The sequence below is a fragment of the Phalangium opilio genome, unplaced genomic scaffold (assembly GCF_054372755.1).
Source record: "Phalangium opilio isolate 3A_F unplaced genomic scaffold, DU_Popi_V2 ptg000354l_1, whole genome shotgun sequence".
NCBI lineage: Eukaryota > Metazoa > Arthropoda > Arachnida > Opiliones > Phalangiidae > Phalangium > Phalangium opilio.
Genome location: NW_028324229.1, coordinates 853,704 through 871,905, shown reverse-complemented (window position 1 = coordinate 871,905; position 18,202 = coordinate 853,704). Strand labels below are relative to the sequence as shown.

General features: G+C 35.3%; 1 protein-coding gene across 2 annotated transcripts in view; it reads right to left on the bottom strand.

Annotated features, from left to right (window-relative positions):
• Positions 1-423: 423 nt before the first annotated feature.
• LOC149602647 (uncharacterized) overlaps positions 424-18,202 on the bottom strand; it is a 31,884-nt gene continuing 14,105 nt past the window's right edge. Inside the window, exons 2-7 of one of the 2 annotated variants that reach the window (XM_089860870.1) lie at positions 5,614-5,677; positions 5,348-5,457; positions 3,341-3,433; positions 2,642-2,701; positions 2,114-2,194; positions 424-1,100 (exon numbers count right to left, since the gene is read on the bottom strand). In XM_089860870.1, coding sequence (XP_089716996.1) covers positions 618-1,100; positions 2,114-2,194; positions 2,642-2,701; positions 3,341-3,433; positions 5,348-5,457; positions 5,614-5,677 — 891 coding nt within the window. In that variant the 3' untranslated portion in view covers positions 424-617. The remainder of the gene's footprint in view (positions 1,101-2,113; positions 2,195-2,641; positions 2,702-3,340; positions 3,434-5,347; positions 5,458-5,613; positions 5,678-18,202) is intronic. The other variant, XM_089860871.1, reaches the window with a different exon arrangement.

Sequence of the window (18,202 nt, the reverse complement as noted above, 5' to 3'; positions counted from 1 at the left end):
TGCAGTAACCTAACTTGCCTTACCCATCTGTCATTTTACATTTTGTACGTGTTTTTTGTTTTTTACGTCGGCACTAACGTAGAGAACGCGGTGTGTTTTCTCTCGCAGAAGAAACGCTTTGGTTTGATTAAAATTTATGAAACGTTAATTGTTTTGTGATATTAAATGTAGTGGTACATATTTCCGCATTGTAATAATATGTTATTGCGTTATATGGTTATATGATACAGGGTATTTCTGATTAGTCTGGTATAAATTAAGGAGATGTTCTTTGTGCGAGTTCGAGTCGAAAATTAAAATCACCCAAATAACTTCACTTATCAGAAACGCCTTGTATATAATGTAATCGTATATTCTAAGATTAACTATCTCGCCACAAATAAGACGTCGTTTAAAATTTTATTTAAATAGAGTTAAATACGATTGTTTGTAAAATACAATATATTATTTTTTCCCGCCTCTATATATATATATTTATATACAAACCTTATAATTATATACAAAAATCCATTATATTTAATACTTTATGATTATTTTTTCTTTTTGGGTTCTTTTATATTTAATTTGTTAACTATTAAATTTAATTTAAAAATCAAAAAGACACACGACGAGTGGGACTACGAAACGTGCGTGTCTTTGGTTTTTTTATAGGCACAACTTTCGCTGTCTGTCACCTTAACCTCGAGATATTCTTCCGGAACTTCCGTTAATGTAACATTGTCTTCCGTTTCCAGGGTGTCGTCCGAATCCGGACTGTTGATGACTACAGTTACCGGCTCACCTCCTTGGCTTTTGACTATTTTGTTCGACTTTGACGCGTCACCGAGGACCTCGTCGTTCAAGATTGTTGAGTCGGTGATGGAAGTCCGATGCTCCGATGTTGAACTTAGTTCGTAAAGAGCAACTGGACACTCTTGTATCGTGGCCACGGATATTTTGACGCCGCTCGAGTAACTATTGTTACGGGACAAGAGGCCCAACGTGTTTAAGACTTGGCTCGATTGGGTACCATTATGGTGGATGATTGGATGGGATGATTTGTGAACGTTGCTACCGTTTTCTTGGGTCGACGGTGAATGCACTCGGAGGATTGGTATATCCTGTATTAGTGAGTAATTAAAAGTCAGTTTTCTAGATGCAATTACTGGCGTCTTATATCAGTGAGAACGTATAAGGAGGAGGAAAGTGGGAAGGTAACTATAACGAACCAGACGTCACGTGATCCGTTAAAAAGAAAATTCAAAAAGGGTAAATACGAGAAGACTGTTAGAGGCTAACACCAGAGATAAGGGTGGCTGAGTGTAGCAGCCTCGGCCATAATACTGGCCGTAAACAAAGAAACTCTGATTTTTGTCCCCTCTGTTGCACCGATTGCGCATGTGCCAAACTCTGATGGTACCGGTTTCGGAAGGAGGTATGACGGAGACTTTGGTCTCTCTGAGTCTCCTTCTCATACGTGCTCACTGCTTATATGAAATTCGAATTGGAATAACAGAATGGGATGGGTGAAATCCGACGTCATTCTAAGCGTCAGTATAAAGTTTACCGAAATTTGTCAAGTCGCGTCCAGTTTCTCTGAATTATCTATTATTGCTAATTAATATTATCTACGTTTCTCGTGAGTCTGTATATTTTAGAAGGCATTGTTTAGCTACTTTATAACGCGTGGATGCAGCTTGGCTATGAATACATAATCAGGCTGTTGGCCTTTGCCTCTTATCTCTGTCGAAATTTAATTAACTTCCTTTAATGATAAATACCATTCAGGCGAATATACATAAACGCTTTAATAAACTTCAAAATCCCATCAACTTAATGAAGTTTATACCCAATGTTGTCTACCACTGATGCAAATTCTTGCCTTAAATATCTTAACTATCGGCTTCGGTGACTTCAAAGTAATCAATACATTTAAAGTAATTAAACTAACGTTCGCGAAAATTGAAATTGCGTCTAATTTCGGTCGGATATTTAACAAGGAATTTCAATGGACTCGTGGGATGGTGCGCGATATATTTTGAGAAGTGGTTGACCCCTCGATTTTGGACCTTTAAATCTAGGTCAGACTTTGGGCGATAAAACTCTGTGGATATGTCCTTTAAAATAACCATACCGGAAAAGCGTTTAGTTGCCCGGGATTTCTTCCGCCTCTGTACACTTGGTATTGTGAGAAAACGCACAGGATGCAGTAAATCTGTCAACGTGAAAGTCTTAATTAACACTTTAGCGGTATTAACTTTGGACGAGCCGGTGTTAACGTTTTACCGCAGTAACTGAAGCTAAATTTACAGTCATTAAGTTTTCGAACGTGAACGAAGTTTGCCATTATCACCGGCTCGCCTTTGTAAATGAAGTCTCTTATATCATGAGTTCATAAGATATGTTCCATAAGTTTGTCACTAGTTAATGAGAACTTGTCATGAAGTGACGTAGGTCATATATTCTCGTAAAGCGACGCCTGGTGAGGTTTAGTACAGACTAAATGGGAACTAGATGGACTGCAAAATTAACCGAGTGTAGACAACCAATTCTCGCTTGTCGTTCTCGAACTAGCTCGAGCTGTAAGTCTCTAGCGTTACGAAGTATAGGAAGTGTCATACTTATGGAACGTATCACTTATAAACTTATGGTTATATTTTACGTTAATCCCGCATTTTGAAATATCAATGGCGAATAGTATGACCAGAAACACGTCCAATTCCTAGAGATAATTGAATAGAGGTAATTAGTTAAGTGGAATGGTTTCTATAACGAAATAAGTGAAATGAATTTAAAATAACTTTGGCAGAGAAAATGCTTACGTAACTATGGATGATAAAAGTTAGCTTTAAGTCCCTTAATCTATTTTTCCCTCTTTGAGAATCGAAGTTAAGTTTTGTGAAATAACTTTACCCTTTACGAATTTATTTAATTCTGCCTTAAATATTAAGAAGTGGTACTTCAAATTAATTTTCATAAATTGGTTAATTTCGCGAGTTTTAATTAAGGAAAGACCTTTTGATATATATATATACAGGGTGTTTCAGAAAGAATAAATACAGGAGCGAAGTACAGTTGATTCTATGGTAAATCAATTTTGAGTCGATAATCTACTCCTATGACAATAGTCACAATACTCTAAGCGTAGCTTGTAAACAGTAGGCCTTAGGTCAAAATGCCATTCGAGCAAACTCGACTCTCAAAAACAGATATCTCATAGAAGCAACTGTACTTAGGTTCTACCACTCTGTTTAGAACTCTGTATGATATTAACCTTAAGAGGCAATACATTTTCTGATTCAATCTTACTAGTTAAAGCTTATCAATTCATGCAATGATTGAATGAATTTGCGGGTATTACCGATTCACTGAGTAAATAGAAGGCGATAATCAAATCTAGAAACGTAGCCAAGGAAACGGAGGATAGCCAGGGCAAAAGCAGTTGGTGATTGTCCTGGAATAAGATTTGAAACGGAAATTTAGAATGTTCAACTTTACAAATTACGAGTAAATTGAAATTCGCTTTTCTCCAATTGGGAATAGAAACTGTCTGTATCCAATGCAAATAGAGCGGAAATATTTACCTAATTAACGATTAAACACCGCGCGACAATTCAATAGAACTTGATTGCAATTAGGCTAGACCAATAATAATGCCTAACCTTACTGTTGCTGAGGAGTAACGAAGTATACAAATACTATAAGGGGACGGTGACATTGCCTTCTTAAATCACTCGATTGCAAACATTTCTGGAGTGCTTATCTCTGTTTTTCGTGTTTTATTTTTCACGAAAATAACATTAATAACTGCATCAGATATATGAATGATATTAACCGGAAATGGATTCTTTTATTGCATAGGATTTTAAGCGACGAAGCTATATTTCATAGAAAGTTACTTCCTCTTTTGAACTAAATCCTAATACTTTTTATTTGGTTCAAAATTCAACTTCCTTTTTTTTTTACTATATGGTATCTTTTACGGTAGAACCAATAAAAGATAAATTGAAGTGAAAAAATATTTCCTTTCCTGAATATTATGGGTTTATATACGCAGTTCAAAGACACTTTTTGTTGCTTCCGGTTTATATACTTCTGATATAGTTGCCTAACTTATATTGAAAGAAGGATTCTAAGGAAACAAGATTGAATTTTCTGTCTTTCCTTCTTTCTTTCTTTCTTTCTTTCTTTAATCAAGTCGGACAGTCAATAGTGATGAATTTACCGTAACCCTACAATGGTTTTGGTGAAACTCAACACCAAATGTGATATATTTTATATTAATTCCGTTACTCTCTGTAATAAATTCATTTGAAAATATCAACTTAGTTCTAATTCGAACTTCATTTATCTTATAAGCTTATGGTATTATTTTTTATATTCTCCCTTTAGGCTTAGGAAGTAACGACGTAACAATGACATTTGATAGAATGGTATCTCTTATATCAAGAAGTGATATCTAGTTTATTAGGGAGAAGATATAAGTTGCCTGAGAGCTATAGTTCCAGACCCCTTTCAAAATACAAGGGGGGGGACGTAAAAGGAGGCCGGGCTATTTCGCCTCTCCTCAGTCGGAAAATACGTAATTTTCGTCATTCGCGTTAAGCCGACGCGAGTTTTCAGGAACCAATGAGATGCTGGTTGTAGTTTAGAGGCGGGGATTAACTCCGGACCTACGCTTGGACTAGAGATAAAGCTGGAAATGTAGCGAATTTATACCTTCTCCCTAATAAACTAGATATCACTTCTTGATTATATAAGATAAGAGTGGAATAATATCAAATTTCTACCATATAAACCCGGTATATGTGCCTTTCTTTCAATATTTTCGAAACAAGTCTATGAAATCAGGCATAAACCTTATTTAGTCCTCAGATACTGCATCATAAGATTTCTAAAAATAAGCCTTAGGCACGACGAGAAATATTAAATCATCTGAAAGATTTAATATTTTACTCTAGCCCGTTGAAAGTATATAAGGCAAACATCAAATTCAATTTAAGTCTAGCAATTTCGGCTTATGTTTATAAAAAAATACTACTACTGCTAAGTATGAAGTATTTAATTAAGTCCAAAATTCTCTCGGGATTTCTCTAAAGGTATTTCGAATTTTTTTTTATATTTTCTTGCTCTATTATACACTTTTTAAAATTTCACCGTTTGAAAAGTGTTATTATTAATTTTACGTTGAATTGAAATCAAAATTTAGGTTTGTGTTTGAACAAGACATTAATCCTATTTACATACAGTATATGTGCAAATATATATTTTCACTAATCCGTTATGTTATACCGTGAATTTGCCTAATTAGAGTGAAAATTGGGGACATCATTGCAAGCAAGATTATGTACAAAGTGTTTATAATTACCACGCATAATCCAACGATGAGGAGAACCGAGGATAAAACGCAGAGACCAGAGAAGATCAGAGCCATGCTACTGATGATCAACAGTTCTATAAAATAGTCGGAGGGATTCTCTATATCAAGAAGCGGCAAAATGGTAATGAAACATTTATTGGTATTAAAGTCATCTTTATGTAAGTCTAATTTGTATACGTTTAGACATATTTTGAGTATGTACGGGTTTCAGTGTGTAATTGCTTTAGGGATCAGATCTTATTAGAGCCTCTTACCTCTGACGTTGAAAATGCTGTTCATGTGAAAGGCACACGCTGTGACGAAAAATATGTAGAATAGCTGCAAAGAGAAAAGAGGCGAAAAATGATTGCTATATGCTAATTAATATACTAAGATATAATTCATTAACGTCATTTTGAGTATGATAACGTAACTTTATATTGAGAAATTGGTTAGGTTATTTTGGTGTTCAAATAAGTAATGACGAAGTGAATGATAATCAAAGGTTCTTGAAAATCCGGAGCCATCTTGGAAAATGGTGCCTAGAAATTTAAAAGATAGCCTTCTATACGTTTCGACCGTTGACATTTTTTTTTAATTCTGGTTCACTATATCTTCTAAACGGTCTTCTTGCAATTCTCGAGTTAATACCCTTACTAAAAAAAGAACTTATTCTACATTCTTTTGCATGGATCCATTTTTCGTTTTTCCGACCCGAGATGCCACCAATCTTTTCAGCAAGAACTTGGGGCGACGCGAGAAATGATTTTGAGCTAGACTGCGTGAAAACTCTTCTAGTAAAAAAGAAGCAAAACTGGCAAAACTGACTGCGAGTAGTTCGTCACAAGAAACGCCTGTCTGTGACAAGGATCTACGCCTACTCGCTCCTTAAGAAGTCGTGAAACGGATTCCCTAAGGAGTTATCTCATACATTCCTTTCACTCTGGCCCACTTACTACGGAACGTCAATCTAACTTCGCTGTAGGGAATTAACTTTGACCCCAGCATCGTTCTACGCTTCTCTTAGCCCTTCTAAACCCTAGTAATTCCTACAACATTAAATCGTATTACTTTCCATTTTTATTGAGATCGTCACAGTCGACGACTTCTTGGGTATTATCTCTTTCTGTTTTTCTACTGAGATACCCCATTGACTTAGGCCTATTTTAGGCTCAGAATTGAATAGAAGGTTCGAGAGTTAGTAGATGTTTTGCCTTCATGGTTAATGGTTTGACGGACATCCTTGGTTGTACCTTAGACTCTTTTGTAACTTGAGATGTGTCAGGGATCCCTGTTTCACGTTTCGTTGAACCAAATTGGGGAATTGATGGGTATATAGCGTCTTGACGCTTGATTGAACCAAGTATCAAACGTCCTTACTTTATCTGTCTCTTCAGAAATTAGAAATCTTTGTCCTTGAGGGAGTAAACACTTATTTGAAATATGTTTAACTTTGGTATTCAATTGGAAATTCTAATTTGTAAGGAACATCGATTTCCTTTTCAAATTGGTGGGCATATATTAATTTGCCCGGGGAACGCCTTTATACAACCTTAATGAACTATATATATGAAGGTTGTTTCTCAAAGACTTCTAAAGCATTTGTAATTACATATATTTTGTCTCTCGCTCAAGGATTAAGATCTCGTTATACAATGATAATGTACTACCGTCATCTTCGACTAAATTCTGTTCAAAGCTAGCCTCAAGACTTTGCATGGCCCAACGGTTGTCCAAATTAGGCCATTACGCGAGTCTCGTATGACTAATCCCTTGCATATTAGTGTTATGTAAGATCTTGGATGACGAAATTAGTTCCAGCTCCTCTAAGCTGGCCACCATAATTACACGCGTGTCGCGTTATAAAAATTGAAAATCTTAGACCTTTCTTTCATACGTGAGCCTCGAAATTGATTACTTCAGTTTTATCTACTTCTTTCTATTTAATTTTTCTGCTTCGGAGCTTTTAACAGATTAACTAAAAAAATGTTTTTCCATTAACCTTTTATAGAGTGCCTTTATTAAATTAAAGCTTAAAAAGTCCATTACAGAGCATGAAATGTTTAATGGTATTTAAGAAAGATTTAGTCTTAAAAATCATTGGATTATAGCTTTTATTTTAAAAATAAAATTTACCTTTAATTAATTTGATTTTAGAAATCTAAAAATAATATCACCATTAGAATACAGGGTCTCCCTTAATTTATGCCATACTTATCAGGAACACCCTGTATAGTATGTTACCCTTGCTTCTACGTTACCACGTGGTAATTCTGGACAGGAAGTACTATTTCTTCCGTTTCCGGATACTGTTAGAAAATCCGATTTTATTTCTATTTTTTTTCCTGGAAAAATTGGTGTCGTATATTGTTTGTGGTGACAGTACCTCCTCCAGAGTGGATTCCATTTTACTCCGGCGGAAATGACCATAATGGACAGTATCTAAGAGATATACCCTTCTTCCATATCCGGTCATTTTTACTTAGGACATAAACGCCATGTATTATAAATATTAGAGCGGTCTTCAGTCTATTGTTAACCTTAATGCATTCTTCGATATTTAGGTCTAAAACGCGATGTTAGTCACTTAGAGCTAAGCCTTAACAGTGATTTTTATGTATTTTTATTTTTATTTCATTTCAGCTTCTTGTCCAATTTTCTTTATTATTAATTTTAGATTCTTTGTTTTCATAAGAAACTAATTTAGAACTACACATTCTACAAAGAGAAATTTCGAATTTTTCAAATTTTTCCGCGAATTTTCATCAGAGAAAATGCTTTATTCACGTTTTTACGGGAAATTAGATTTTTTCTACGTTCGTTATCTTTTCGTTTTCTCAATTTGTTTCTATGCTTTGTGATAATTGAATTTTTTTAAATTAGTTTATTTTACAAAATTAATTTAGTTTTTGTCTTTCCGAGTACAAGATGGCAGAGTATCTTAAAAGTACGCGTGTACGTGTATAGAATTGGAGTTTGAAACCTTAAAAATAGGCCTAAAGTAGAGGGCAATCCAATTTTTGTAATATCCACCCCCCCAGCTATCGGTAAAGACACTGCTGCTGTAATGAATCATTTTAGACGCGAATTTCGGCAAGCTAAGGGCACGTTATATCATGATTTCCTCCCTCCCCCCGCTATCGGTAAAGACAATGCAATGATGAGTCATTTCAGTCGCGAATTTCGGCCAGCTAACGGCACGCTACATTTTTAGTTTTTTGCTTGTGTAATATTATAGGCTAAGGCTTAATTAATATTTGTATTGTATTGTTTTGTATTACTTAACATTAGGTATTGATTTAATTTTAATTGAGGTATTTATTAGTAAACTTCTAAATTATTAAATTATTTTTATTGTTGAAAAATGATGTATTTATTAGTAAACTTATAACTTATTCTATTATTTTTATTATAGAAAACTATTAATATGGATATCACTTGGTCACACCGGAACTACAGATGTTTACTGAACTAGGGTTTTGTCACGTGGTCACGTGGCACATCAAACGTAATCTCAAAGACAGACTGAAACGTCATACACGAGGATTTAAATTAACCAAATGCAGTCTGAGTGAGTGTTAAATCTTTCGTTTTTATTACTGATTTTGCAAACCATATTTGCGAAATTACATTATACGACCTAAAAATTTAACCCTATGACCCCATCTGGGTCGATAATGACGTCGCCAAAGTAAAAACTAGACAGTAAATTGCGACTATCGCGAAACGGGGTGGGGTATAGTTCCAACTGGGACAGATATTTTTGGGAATGGCTATACCAGTGCCAGCCAGCCAGCCAGCCAGGGTCAAGAGGTCACTTTTATATCTGTAGTACGTGATCTGTATGAAACACTCCATTACGAATAGAATCATGATCGTTGTCCGGAAACAAAGCGACCCAATGAAAGAAGTTCCCAAAAATGTTGGGAGCTTGTTCAGTACCCCCTTGCACCTCGCGGAGGATCCATTAGCACGTCGTCCACCCCCGCAATTGGGCGGTAATGTACGACAGACGACACTTAAAAGAGCAACAAAAAGGAGTACGTGAAGAACCCCCCTCCCCCTCCTCGTGTCTCCCTTCACCAATATTTCTCTTTATCGTTAGCGCTTCAATGCTCCGATTGCTAGACCGCAAGCCTGTCGACTAGCTCTTGCTTGCAAAAGGTTTCATTTAATGGCAATATTGTTGTAACTTCATAGTGAAATGACAAAGAGTCTAGGATACTGTATGGATGTGTTACGACATTTTCCGCAAGAATGTCGACTAGCTATTGCATGCAAAAGGTTTCATTCGATGTGAAATGACAAAGAGTCTAGGATACTGAATAGCTATGTTACGTCATTTTCCGCAAGCCGGTCGACTAGCTATTGCATGCAAAAAGGTTTCATTTACTAGCAATATTGTTGTAACCTTAGAGTCAAATGACAAAGAGTCTAGGATACTAAATAGATATGTTGCGACATTTTAACAAATTGTGGCTGAGATGAATTCAATCTTGATTAGCACTTTCCGAGCCGGAGTTCAGTTTAGCTTTGAAAAATTGAAAATTCTGGAGTTGCTATAGTTTAGTATCAAGTTTTAAATAATTCCTTTTGTCCGTAAGCAAAATTTTTGTCGGAATATAAGAAAGAAAATTGACTTATTTCGATGTCTTATCCACTCCATTTTCGACTGGTTCATTGTTCAAATTGAATAATATATGCCTCTCTTTATCTTCAGCGCCTATATAGGAATTCTATTAGGTTGTAGGCGACTCTAATGCCTAATTCACTATCTTCCTCTTTCCGTTCGGGCCTTGGTTTCGAATTAACCGGTGTATACTATACAGGGTGTTTCTGATAAGTCTGCCATAAATTGAGGGGGATGTTCTTTGGGTGTACGATTTTGAGTTACATTTTCGTGTCCAAGTAGCCCATGGAACATCTCCCTTAATTTATGGCAGACTTATCAGAAACACCCTGTATAGTTTTACTTTTTCCCCCCCTCTTGTGTGTGTACACTTAAAAGGATTTCGCGATATACCAATAATACCACAGACGATACACTTGGCTAGCCAAAGACCAAAGTAAATAACAAGTGTCGTTGAACGAAGTTTCTATGTACTTTGTGATGAAAGGGTTAGGAAACCTTTACGGTTTATTAAATTTCTCGAGTGACAGCTATATTGTCGCGAATCTACGCGATACTCACTGAAATTATGTAGAATGGGGATTAAGTTTCTTTCTAGTATTCCTCAAATTGAAATTTTAAAACTTTAATTTCGACTTTCAAACATAAGGTCAATAATCTGACCTTGGAGGCATGGCCAAAACATCTGTTAATTTAAAGATAATTATCTTTTCACTTAATTGAATTTTGTTTTCAAAGTCTGTAATAATTAAAGACCTTTTTCATTAGGCACGCTAGAAATCTTCATTTATCGATTTTAAAATTAATCCTCAATTTTAATTAGTGAATTTTTGGAAGTTGATTTGATATACTTTTCATTTCGCACCCCCTAGAGGCTTTGAATGTCACGTGTCACAGACATTCGTTGCTTGAGAATGAATTTTAAATCGAACTTTAGAGAGTGAACATTTTTAACGACAAAGTACCTGGACCTTTGTTTCTGTACCCATTTCGATAGTAAGGAATGAATAATAGTAGATAAAATCCTTTGAAAAGGTTTTTAAATTAAAAATTTATAATGGTCAACCCTTGACCCACTGATAGGCTTTCATATTGTACAAACCAATTTCTTAAAATATATCTCCTTTAATGACGCAAACTCTTCATTAAAAAAATATTTTTTTTTTAATTTTAAATCGACAGCTATAAAATCAAATATCTTTTTAAGTAACTGTATCAGTTTGATAATTCAGCTTGATTGAATCCTTTACGGTTCAAAGTTACGAACGATACCTAATCAATAGCAGAGCTGTGCTAATTAATTAGTTAGCTAATTGAATTTCTAATTAATTAGCAACATTTACTAATTGAAAATGGTAATTGAATTTTAATTACCTTAGTGCTAATTGAGAAGTAATTCTAATTAATTAGTATGAATCGGAAAGGTAATTATCTAATTAAAATTTAATTAGATTTAGGAGTAACTAATTAGCCAATTGGATTTTCAATTAATCTTTTACGCCAAATTGTTGTAAAAAAATCGAGGAATTAACTCTTGATTCATCTATTTGAATATGAAAAAGCCTTATTATATCGATGAGGAAACCATAGTGCTGCTCTAAATTTTTCAGCTCCTCAAATATGAGAGAATACTATAGTACTAGTAGAAAATTTCGTAGTTCGCAACTGCCCCATTTCGAAATTACGACTGTTTTACCTACTCGAATTAATAGCAGTGCGCATGTATTTACTACTCAGGAGTCAATTATAGGAACTGTGGCAAGAAAATGAATAAATGAGACAAATTTTAACATGACGGAAGGCTCGAGGCAAGTCTCATTTATCGAGAATAATTCATGGCTTCCGTACCCGTTTTTAAAGGGCATTAAAACATTAAACTTTGCATTACCAAAGTACTAAATCCATGGGCACTTTTAAACTTTTATATTTACTCATGGTTTCTTTTTTACCTTAATTAGAAAATAGTAATTCTAATTAATTAGTTTGATAAATAAATGTCTAATTTCTAATTGAATTGAATTAGTTTCTATGTCTAATTGGTAATTGGCTAATTAATTAGTTCATAAATATTTCCCTAATTGCTAATTGACTAATTAATTAGTTCATAAATATTTCCCTAATTACTAATTCTAATTCAATTAGTTGTCAGCTAATTAGCACAGCTCTGATCAATAGATTAATAATATCAATAATGAACAATTACCGTGACATGAATTTAAACCTGGAAATGAGGGTAGGGAGTTTGGGTTAACTTTAAAAAGAAATCACAAAGATCCTACCCATTGGGAATTCTTAATGCCCCTGCACTTTTGATTTTTTTTCTTTTTCCCTCTCATCATTTTGCGGTTTTTACCCGGTTATATATGTATAGGTTAGATATACTATTTTTCATGAAAGTCACTTGAAAAAGACATTAAGGATTTTTTCTTTCCCTCCAGAATTGCTACGGGCTTAGGGTTTTAAAGGTTTTTAAGGAAAATTGGTTTCTACTACACCCAAAATTTTTTGCCTTCTTCATAGGAAACTTTGGGATTAGCCTGTAAGGGTATTTGAATAAATTTTGTTTTAGATGTTCCGAGGATTTGGACACTCACTTTTGCGAAGCCTGAATTTTTTAACCATATATTATGAAATGCTAAACCGTCTATCTATCTGTTAGTAACGTTTGATGTGGTAATTACGGGAATTTAGAGTAGATGACTCAGTCTAAGCAGCTGAGACTTTTAATTGAAGATAATCATAAAAATATGACAAAAACCTAGTTCTGCAATTGTGATTTTTCTCTGAGCTAGCAAAAATGCACGTGTGATACTTTTAGAGCTTTGTGTGAGATTTCGATAAACGACTCGCGGGAAAGTCAAAATTCAAAAGGTCAAAAGGTTTTTTGAAATCATATTTCAATGCGTTTTTTAAAAATACTTCAAATGACAAGTGTCCAGCTTCTTCGGAAAAATCTTTTTTTTTAGAATTTCATTTTCTTTTTGAGGGTGTTGAATTCGAGGCTTAAAATTCGAGTCGATAGTAAAGTTTTCTTAGAAATTTGAGTGTGGATCTTAAGGGGGAAAAATCTGCATCTCTTACGTGCGGTAAGAGTAGCGAAGCTAAAAAACCTACCCCATAGAAAAGTAATGTTTACAAACTAAACTATCACTAACTTTTCCACTCATTGACTTCGCTAGAAATTTGCATTTATTATGCTGGAGTTTTTTTTCTTCACAGTCAACGCTCTTACTAACCTTAGAATTTTAGTACTTAGCTCTGAATCGTTTGGTTTGTTTGAACGAGTTCCGGTCCAAGGATCAAAGGTGCTCTTAGAGTGAAAGCATTGGTAGGTGGGGCAAGTTTGGGAAAGAGTTATTTCAACGCTGAAGAACACCAAGTGAAATTGTTTACAAAGATTCATTAGTGTAGCCCCAACAATACTTGTTGTTCCATAATACCAGAAGGGGGTAATAGAAGAAGGATGACATTCTATATCCTTTTAATACTTTAGGTATGTAACATGATTCTTCCCAGGCCCATGAACCTTTTTGTTTGCTCTCCTGCTCATCAAACTCCAGATGGGTATCGCACCGTGCTAGGTTGAATTCTATAACTGTTTGGTATTCTAAATCCTCAGAAATCAGCCCACAAACCTTGAATGTCTTGACGTGGGGCAAAAATCCACAAGCGCATGCGCCTTGGCAAATAGTTAAGTGCTAATAGAGTAATGATGAGGGAACTATTTATCGCGTATGTGATTCGGATTTGTCACCTTGCTCTAAATGTTCTGATGTTGGGAAAAATCATGTTACAATTCTCTCGAAGAGAAGTAATATATACTTGTATACTACTGATAATGTAGCCTAGGCTGAATTTCACTCCGTTTGAGTCTTTGCTAGTTTGAAGTGTGTATTTGGAATATTTTCCATTCCATTTGAATCGCATTCTCATCACCGGAATCTCTTTTATTGTTTCTTTTGCTTTTCATCTCACTTTGTGTAACCGTTTACACAATTTAATTTGGCCCTGCTGGCTGCCCTAAATTGACTGGACTATCTCTTTTGTTCTTTTATTTACTTCGTTTTTCTCACAGAAGAAAGCAGAGTATATTTAATTAAGCAAAGGCCTAGAAGATTCTGAATCCCCAAAACGAACTGTGAATTAGGCCTAATTTATTCAAAAACGTCGCCTAAGATTCTCGGAACTTCTGTTGGTTTTCTTGGGGAATTAAAGCAAACGCTTTCTATATTTATCGCAGCTTGTCAAGCTGATTAAAAATCGCACCTGAACTAAGCTTAACGTCTTATTCTTTTTTATTTCACTGATGAGATTAAGTTTTCAGAAAAATGTTTCAGATGATGTCTTGGCAAACACTTCCCGCTCAAAGTGTCAAAAATGTCTGCTTCCTTAAATGTTGAAACTTTAATAACTTAACAAATACTTCTTTGTGTTTGTTAAATTAATAATATATCTGGTTTCCCGCTCATCTGGGAACTTTAATTTGGGGAAATAGATTTTCCTTCAGGTTTCAAATTATATTAATTAAGATACGAAACAATATTATTGGAGCTTACGAACAATTACAAGCCTCTATTACCTTGCCTTCCACCTTGCTTTTTGGTACCTGCCAAGAAGGTATATCTAGTTTATTAGGGAGAAGGTATAAGATACCTAAGTATTCGCGCGTCATAGTGTTAGTCCCCCTTTCAAAATACAAGGGGGGACGTAAAAGGAGGACGGGCTACTTCGCCTCTCCTCAGTCGGAAAATACAAGTAATTTTCGTCATTCGAGTAGCGCTGACGTGAGTTTTCAAGAACCAATGGGATGCTGGTTGTAATTTAAAGGCGGGGATTAAATCCGGACCTGCGTTTGGACTGAAGATAAAGCTGGAAATGTGGAGAATTTATACATTCTCCCTAATAAACTAGATATCACTTCTTGGTACCTGCGCTGTATTCTTTTTGTATCATGAAAGTGCGCAGAGAAGGCAATGAATCAACCCCCTTGTATGGGCCGATACTGAGGGTTGCCAACCACCTTTTTTACCTAGAAAAGGTCTATCTATACACCCTCTACTACAGACCCACACTTATATGGTTTAATGAAGATGGGGAAGAATGGTTTTGCAAGTTCTTGGAAACTAAATATTCATATTACGTACAGCGGAAACGACTCTCCTATACGGTAACCCTAAACTGTAGTATTATCTTTCCGGTCAAGAATACATATATTCCTGAAAACAAAAACACCGACGTACATTTCGATGATTGTTTATCAAGAAAGGTTCGGGCCTCGGCCCCAAAAACTAGAATTCTATAAAGTAATAGTGATAAATGAAGCGTGCTTTACAACTTAACACCATGACACCCAAAATCGCCTAGAATATATTTCATCACTCGCTCTTTTGTAGTGCCATGGATCTTATAAAACATTTAGGGGATAGGATTTTTCTACATAGTTTAAGCCAAAATAGTATTATCAGGGATAGATTTAATTTTAGAAGTAGGAATGGAGAACAGAGTAATCTGGGCGCGCGTCAAAGTCCCGGGCCCCCTTCCACGGGACTAAGGGGTATGAAAGAGGCGTGTCATAGCGACAGTGGTAAAAAGGAATTACGTAATTTTCGCCGTCTCGTCAGCAACGTCATCAAAACGTATAGTTTAAGTGAGCCAATAAGACAATTTAAACTTTTCATTGCGTGTTGGAGGGAGGGGCTCTTTACTGGGCTATGAGTCGGACTGAAGTAAATATTAACCGTTCTCAATTCCTACTTCTAAAATTAAGTCTATCCCTGGTATTACATATGAGCATTTTTAGTCTTATATTTTTCTATAAAAACACATTTTTTTTTCTCCTATAAAATCGTAGAATTCCGGGAAAAAATATCCTATTTTTTTAATATAAGAAATTTAAATTTTTGGCTCGGCTCCCTGGAGGCATCTTCTCCTAAATAAGCTCGAGTTATTGTAAAATAAATTACTGGTCCTTTCTAGGATTACATAGTCCATGTTATAGTATAGGTATTTTCCATGTCTCGTATCAAATATCGTGCCTCCTCGCCCTCTTTATCCTTTAATCTGATCCCACCGCCTTTATTTTGATCAAAAAAAGGAGGAAGTGCTGTTTTTGAACAATTTTTCTTTTGTTTTATAATTTTTTTTTTTGAGGGAGAACGCTATAGCGGAAATAACCATCTAGTGATTGATCGAGGATCAAAAACGTTTCCCCTGAGAACAAATGAAGCTTTTCTGAGTGAGGTGGGTTAGGAAGGGGTATTGTGCTTTGTGAAGGAAGAGACAACGCCCCCACACGCCTCAACCTTATATTCATCATCTAATCATAAGCATAAATGAATCTGGGATGGCGAAGTATAAAAAAAATTGCATCTAGTTAATCTGAGAAGATATTTTTTTATCGTCTGCTATAGTTAAGGATGGGTGTTCTTTCGCTAAGTCTTTTTCAATTAATAGCTTTTTTTTTAATCCTTCACTGAAAGCTTTTAGAACTGAACGTTTATACAACAAATATATCGGATGTCCCACTCGATCATATCAAGAAGCGATATCTAGATTACTAGGGAGAAGCTATAAGATTCCTAAGTATTCGCGCGCCATAGTCAAAGTTCCCCTTTTTAAAACACAAGGGGGGACGTAAAAGGAGGCCGGGCTATTTCACCTCTTGTCAGTCGGAGAATTTTCGTCATTCGCATTGCGCTGACGTGAGTTTTCAAGAACCAATGAGATGAGATGCTGGTTGTAATTTAGAGGCGGGGATCAACTCCGGACCTACGTTTTTACTGGAGATAAAGCTGGAAATTTGGTGAATTTATACCTTCTCCCTAGTAAACTAGATATCACTTCTTGATCATACAGACGAGAGTGAGAAAAACTCGCGTCGCGACACGAGAACGTGTCTTTCGAAACTCGGTATGAGATGGGAAAACTGCAGGTTCACAAACCACAGTGCGCATGCGTGAGCAATTGGAGATTAGGATTGTAGTGTATCATGATCATTCAAAAATGAATTTGAGCGCTGTGTAAATTGGGAGTAAATGAGATGCACTCCGCTAAGCTCTCTCTATTGACGTCACAAAATATTACATCTTTGTTCATCCTCTTTAGGTATACAACTCCAGTCATACCGAAAGTTATAAATAGATATTACTAGTGGTAGTGAGTTAAAATTTACTCAGTCCTTGAGGGTAAGATTCAATTTCTCTCATCAAAGAAAGGGTATACGACCCCTCATCCCCGCCCCCAAGAACCTTCTTTGTTAGTGGGTACTAATCTTTTGCATAATTAAGGAGCAAATTTCGCTTGACTTGTATACCTTGTCGTGGGCGGACGCTAACTGATAATATAAAATTCAATTTCTTTTTTTTTTTAATAATTTAATGTGGGTGCCATATTGAATTGCTATTTTTGAATTATATAATAAGTGAATTTTTGTGGGTTTAAAACGCCTTAGTCTTCATTATTGCTTCCTACTTCCGGGATGTAATAATGCTTAGATTAGATTTGAACTCTCATATTGAATTATTACTTTTGATTTAAGTAATTGTGGTTTTTATGTGGGTTTAAAACGTGATAGTTTTCGTTATTATATTTGGATGTAATTTTTAGATTTGAACCTATAGAATGGCTTGATCCTGAACATTGGTGTATTGAGGGCAAAACATTTTTACAGGCGTTCTATGGGAAACCAATGTTAAAGTTTCAGCCTGGTGGGTAGCTTCAGTCTATAAACACTGATGTATTGCGGGAAAGGAAGACCCTTTCACGTTGCAAATGTTTTCAATTGACAATTTCCGCGTTTGTGATTCCAGATTTTGGGGATAACGGACCATCTTTAAGGCTTTTCAATTTTCTAGCTGTCGTTGAAACGTCATATATAGGTATTTTTATCCCATCGTCTTTTAGACTAGCTAGAAAACCCAACCCGTTAAAGAGATATCAACGTCAGATTGGTTTATAAGAACTTATATATTTTTAGGATAAGAAGTATTTTTCTTTTTTATATATTGATATCAGTAAATGGAGCTTCAGTGGTTTAATCAAAGTTATAGCGCCGAAATATGTTGATTGACGTTGCTTTTATGAAAATGTATATATTTGTTTTGGGCTCTTGTCAAATGAAAAATAGTAAATATAATGGACACATTTTTCGTTTGATAAATATTTTATAATGTCTGGTATTTTTGAGAAACGGTTAAGGAACCAACCGTTTTTAATTATGAGGGGAAATTATTTTC